At 43.2% G+C, this 5,753-nt stretch overlaps 1 protein-coding gene across 1 annotated transcript; it reads left to right on the forward strand.

The window, feature by feature from the left end:
• Window positions 1–722: 722 nt before the first annotated feature.
• LOC112936452 (uncharacterized) lies at window positions 723–3,024 on the forward strand. Its single transcript, XM_066303959.1, has 2 exons — window positions 723–1,548; window positions 2,876–3,024. The coding sequence occupies exons 1-2, from the start codon at window positions 723–725 to the stop codon at window positions 3,022–3,024; spliced, it is 975 nt and encodes a 324-aa protein (XP_066160056.1).
• The last annotated feature ends 2,729 nt before the right edge of the window (window positions 3,025–5,753 follow it).

Raw genomic sequence — 5,753 nt, forward strand, 5'->3', positions numbered from 1 at the left:
GGTTATTATTAGAACCGGGACTATTGTGGAATTTGGCCGACCGACCAAAGATGATTTCTCCACCAGTGCTTATCCGCTAGATTTTGCAAGATGTGCTAGGAGTTGGATCCTGTTGATAAATACAGCGGGCACACAATCATAACGAATACATGCCACACGAATTAACAAACGAGGAAAGCAAAACATGACGAGAGAATACTTTACGAGGAGTGGATTTTGATCTCTCGGAGATCGGATGTCCTCTCGTTATTTTGATGTCACTTAAATAGTTATAAAAAAATTAGAGAAAATATGTATATATTAACGTGTGATATATCACTACACAAATATACAAGTTCAAACTTAACTTCTACATTTCGCAACGAAAAAAATAAATTGGCTGAGAATATACGTTAACTAGTTGTATTTAATTTGTTTTCTTTGTTGCGAGCTGTAGAAGTTGAATTTGATCGTGTTTTTGGAGTGATATATCATATGTTAAAACAACGAGGGGACGACATCCCCTCGAGAGGGATCAAAATAGTTTCTGTTTCCCCTACTCAGGTCAATGTGTGTGCGCACAATTATATAACGGTGTGTTCTCACGTCAGAGTTGGGCGCACTAACACAATAAGCCCTCACACATTTTGAGCAGACATCATATCCAAACTTACTAAACCATTTCGGCTACGATCGAGAAAGTGCAAGCGACGGCTGGCACCTGGTTCTGGTTGTGGTGATCCATGGAGGCAAATGCTCCTGCTGTACTGCCCATGGACGCCAAACTGATGGTGGCCACAGCCCATGGCGACTGCCAGCAGCTGAAGGATGTCGTGAACAAGGAGGATGCTGCCATGATGGTGCTGGTGATGGCGTCAAGCAACGGCACGCCGGCTTCCGCCGCGGCGGCAAGTCCTCCGGTGGCCATGCATCCGCTGCTGCACGCCTCAGCTTCCTCCGGGGATTGGAAGGGTGTGAATTTTCTTCTCAACAGGGAAGAAGCATATGCAGATTCATCTGTTCAGCCCAGTAAAAAGTTTCTGAAGTCCCTAGAAGCATGCATCCCCGGCAACTGCACCAACGGAAGGTTGCCGACTCCGCCGCAAGCTTCTAATGACATAGAAGAAGGTGCAAACATGCCATTGTTGTTGTCTCCCGAGTCGCTTCTGGAGGGTGTCACCATCGAGGGAGACACTGCGCTCCATGTGGTGGCCACACATGGGGATGGCCACAACTACTTGAAATGTGTTGACACAATCTGTGCCAAGGGCAAGCACCTCCTGTTTAAGCCAAACAATAAGGATGATACACCCTTGCACTGTGCTGCCAGGGCTGGGAATCACGAAATGGTCAATAAGCTTATTGGTCTAGCTATTGGACCTAGTAGAAGGGAGGAAAGTGTTGACAGCATAGCGAATAACCTGATCCTTAGAAGTGATAATCTTTCTACAGAGACATTCTTGAGCGATGATGTCCGTGTTGCAGATAATCTTACAGTCGGAGATAGTATTAGCATAAGTGAGGACAATGTCCACAGGGGAGTGGAATATCTCAGAATGGAAAATGACAGTAATGAAACGGCCTTGCATGCGGCAATTCGCATTGGTCATAGTCCTATAGTAACGGAGCTATTGACATATGATTCTGAATTGGCGCTATTTCCGCAAGAAGGCACATCACCATTGTACCTAGCTATCTTGCTGAAGCAATTTGACATCGCGCGGACATTATACCAGATGAGTAGACAAAATATTCTCTCATATTCTGGGCCAAGTGGACAAAATGCATTGCATGTTGCAGTTCTCCGAAGCAGAGGTAATCGACAAGTTTTAGATGCCCATTCTATTTGTTTACTATGTTGGTTCTTTTTTACTTGATGATTTGGCCAATGACACAAACCTCCGATGGACAATCATCATTATTTTTAAACTGCATATTTATAAAAATTATTACAACTATAACATATGAAAGTTTTTTTCATGAAAAATCTACTTCTACGACTTTTACATGTCAAATCCTTCTATTTGTACCGTTATTAATGATTAAAACCTTCGAGGTAGTATCTACGAGGGGATGACGGTGTTAAAAACATGCCTATCTCTAGTGCTAGAAAAGACAGCATAGCAGTACTATGACAAACACCAAATATGTAACATCACTACATACGAGGGATTTTCCTGCCTACCCTGGTACCTACAGGGGTTAAATTAAGTAGAGAACTAGCACATATGAAACTCAATATGTGTTGGTGTTGTTATAAATATGACAATTGTAAACTTATACATATACCTGAATCATGTTTGCATATTGTCTATCATACGGTGAGATGTCTGTGAAATGAACCGAGAGATTTTTATACAAGTTTAGACCCTTCTCAGAGTAATGTACCCCTATATCATGTTGAATAAGATTACTAGATGAGTTATCAAACGTATTTAAAAAAAGTCAACAGTGTCATAAATTAAAAACAGAGGTAATATATATGCATTTCTGCATGAACTTAAGAACACAGGAATTAGTCCAATTCATTACTTGGATGCTCACAAGAAACTCATGCGGATTTTAGAGGGAAAATGTTGTTAGAATATCTTTCTTTCTTGTTTCAACGAGCATGTACCAACACAAAGTTACCATTTACAGGAATGACCAAACAGCTGTTGGGGTGGAACAAGAACCTTACTATGCAAGGGGACAAAAACGGTAGTACTCCTCTTCACTTTGCCTCGTCTCGTACGATTGACAACAACAATTGGAACTATCCCCACCGTATATATCCGCTGGTTTCGTGTTCCATGTCCACGTCATCGAGTTGTGAGAGAAGTAATCCAAGCTAATGGAGCTCCACTGTACCAGCCAGACATCTATGGGATGTTCCCCATACATATTGCTGCCTCAGTTGGTGAGAAACGGACCATCGAGATTTTTGTTCAGAAGTATCCCAGCAGTGCTGGCCTGCGCGATAAAAGAGGAAGAACATTTCTTCATGTTGCTGTTGAGAACAGGAGAGTGAATGTAGTCGGCTATGCTTGCAGAAATCGGTCGTAAGCATGGATCCTGAATATGCAAGACAATAATGGGAACACTGCGCTGCACCTAGCTGTCGAGGCTGCGAATCTTCAAATGTTTTGTTCGCTATTTGGCAATCGGCAAGTGCAACTAAATGTAGTAAATGTAAAAGGCCAAACTCCTAGAGATATATCACATGATCAAATTCCTCCAGGGCTACATAATAATCAGGTAATTTAAATTCTTCTTTTAGAAGTACTACTTTCGAGATAAACGATAATTGAATACTGATTTCACTTCCTAACAAAATTGATTAGTTTCCTTATTTTTCAGAGCACCGAAGAAATGGTACGCTTTGTATTGACACAAGCTGGTGCTATGAATGACAGTTGCCGCCACGATCACTTTAGAGAAAAACACAAAGACACTCACAACCTAAAATCAGATAGTGAAAGCAAAGAATTAGAAAAGCTAAAGGACGCAACGGAAACAATGGCCATTGGCTCAGTTCTAATAGCAACTGTGACGTTCGGTGCAACTTTCGCATTGCCCGGAGGTTACAGAGCAGATGACCACTCAAACGGTGGCACACCAACACTTGTTGGGAGGTATGCTTTTGATTCGTTCATGATAGCCAATACGCTCGCTTTCATTTTCTCCTTGATTTCCACAACTAGTCTCTTGTATTCTGGAAGTCCGTTGATTAACAAGCAAAGCCGTGCAGTCTTCTTAGAATCAGCCTTCTACTTTATGAAGACTTCGATCACATGTTTGGTCGCTACCTTTACACTTGGTATGTATATGGTGCTATCTCCGGTTGCTCGTAGAACTGCCATTGTCGTATGTGCCTTAAGTCCCCTTGTAGTGCTGTGCAACAGCATTCGCTACTGGGTAAAACGGCTGGTTCTGGCGCCATCGTGTATTGTCAGAATGGGGCCAATTTGGACATTGGGATTTCTTGCAATCACCATTGTATTTTATTCGATAATGGAATTTTGGCCGCTAATATTCATCTTTGCTTGGGCGGCACATGGAAGGAACCACACCTAGCTTCTGAAACATAGCCAGTCAACGTGGGTATGAAACAGATGATCAGCACTATCCACTGTGTATATATGTTCTTTCTTCTGGACGTGAGTCGTGTCTGACTCCTAGAATTTGGCTTCGTCTGAATTATACTGTTCTCAAGCGTGTGCTCTCTTGAGTGTTTTCTTATGTCATTCATATCTGAGGCCCTTTGGGCCCATAATAAGTACTCCTATGCGGCTATGATGTAAACGTCACGCTTTTTCATTGAGGTGTAAACAAACATTGTACTTCTAATTGAAATTTTAGAGAATGCATGTAACTGTTAGGCACTGTGTTAGCCTACTGTAAAATGTTTAATTGAACTGTTGTCATTTGTGAAATATGTATAACTTCTTTTGGAAATGGATAGCAAAACCAATGAACTAGGTGAAACCCCGCGCATTGCTGCGGGAATTTAGTATCATAACAATAAAAAAAATAATGTGTAAGATAGCTAGATAACATCAGATTAAGTAAATTAATGTGGTTTATGATAATTTAAATTTAAATAGTATGTAGAATGGTGATTCAAACATAAAAAGTAAAGTGTTATGACTTTATGGAAGAAGAAAAATAGGGAGATAGTTTGAACCGTAAATTAATCATCTAAAGGTTAAAAACAATTGATGTGATATGACTTAATTAGAGAAAAAAAAGGAGAAAAATAATTTGGACCATAGATTAATCATTTAAACACTAACTAACTAAGGATGAACTATATAAGTAAATAGAATATCATAAAACATAATAAAGATATGCGTTGAAACATTATGTGAATTATGTTGGATGATAATTTCACATGTTTGTATTTGAAAAGCTCATAAATTATAAAACTATAAAGATATAGTATGTTTACATGATGTTTAAATGTGATGATTGTTAGTAGATGATGATGTGGCATCATCTTTGCACGTTAAGCTTAAGAAGTTAGTGGGGGATAAGTTTATAGTGAGATAGGATTAAGTAGTTACTCATGCACTTCCCTGGTAGCACAGCACGGAGGAAAAGGCGGCCCGCCACTTCGCTGCTCGCTCTCTGGTCAGGACTTACTGGCGAGATTGCTCCTCACCTTGGGCAACCAAGCCGCCGCCTTCTCTCTCTCCCACCGCCATCCTCGCTTCGACCCGCTGAAATTCCCCACCCTCGGCCTTCAATCCACTGATCCGTCGCCGCCTTTGAGTCCGCCATCTCCCCACGACCCCATTTCACCCCTCCTCGACGCCCAATCGTCGCCGGAGCCAAAACCCCCAAATTCCAGTCACCGCCGTCCGCCGTTGCCCGTCGGCCCGAATCCCTCGTCGCCACCAAGGTAGCGCGTCCCACTTCCAATCTTTCCCTTCGTCTCACCGTGCAGCACATCCCCACATCCTTCCCGAGCCCCCTCCGCCACCAATTCGGCCGCTGCCGGCGACCATTTATCGCGCGGCCGGAATCTACCGCCGCTGCCTTCGGTGCCTCGCCGCCGGCCGCCAGCGACTCCCATGTCCCGAATCCAAGTTGTTCATCATGTTCCCCGTCCCTTGATTCCGTGTACATCTTCCTCCGGCGAGCCGCCATTCGCCGGTTCACCTTAGAGCGCTGCCGGCTGTGGATCGGGAACCGGGTCAAACCCGCCCAGTCCGTGCCGTCGTGCAGCCCCATGTGGCGATCGCGTTAACAGCCGCGGCCCTCTCTCGGGCCAGGCCGCGCCACTCATGGGC

The sequence above is a fragment of the Oryza sativa genome, chromosome 9 (assembly GCF_034140825.1).
Source record: "Oryza sativa Japonica Group chromosome 9, ASM3414082v1".
NCBI classification, from domain to species: Eukaryota; Viridiplantae; Streptophyta; class Magnoliopsida; order Poales; family Poaceae; genus Oryza; species Oryza sativa.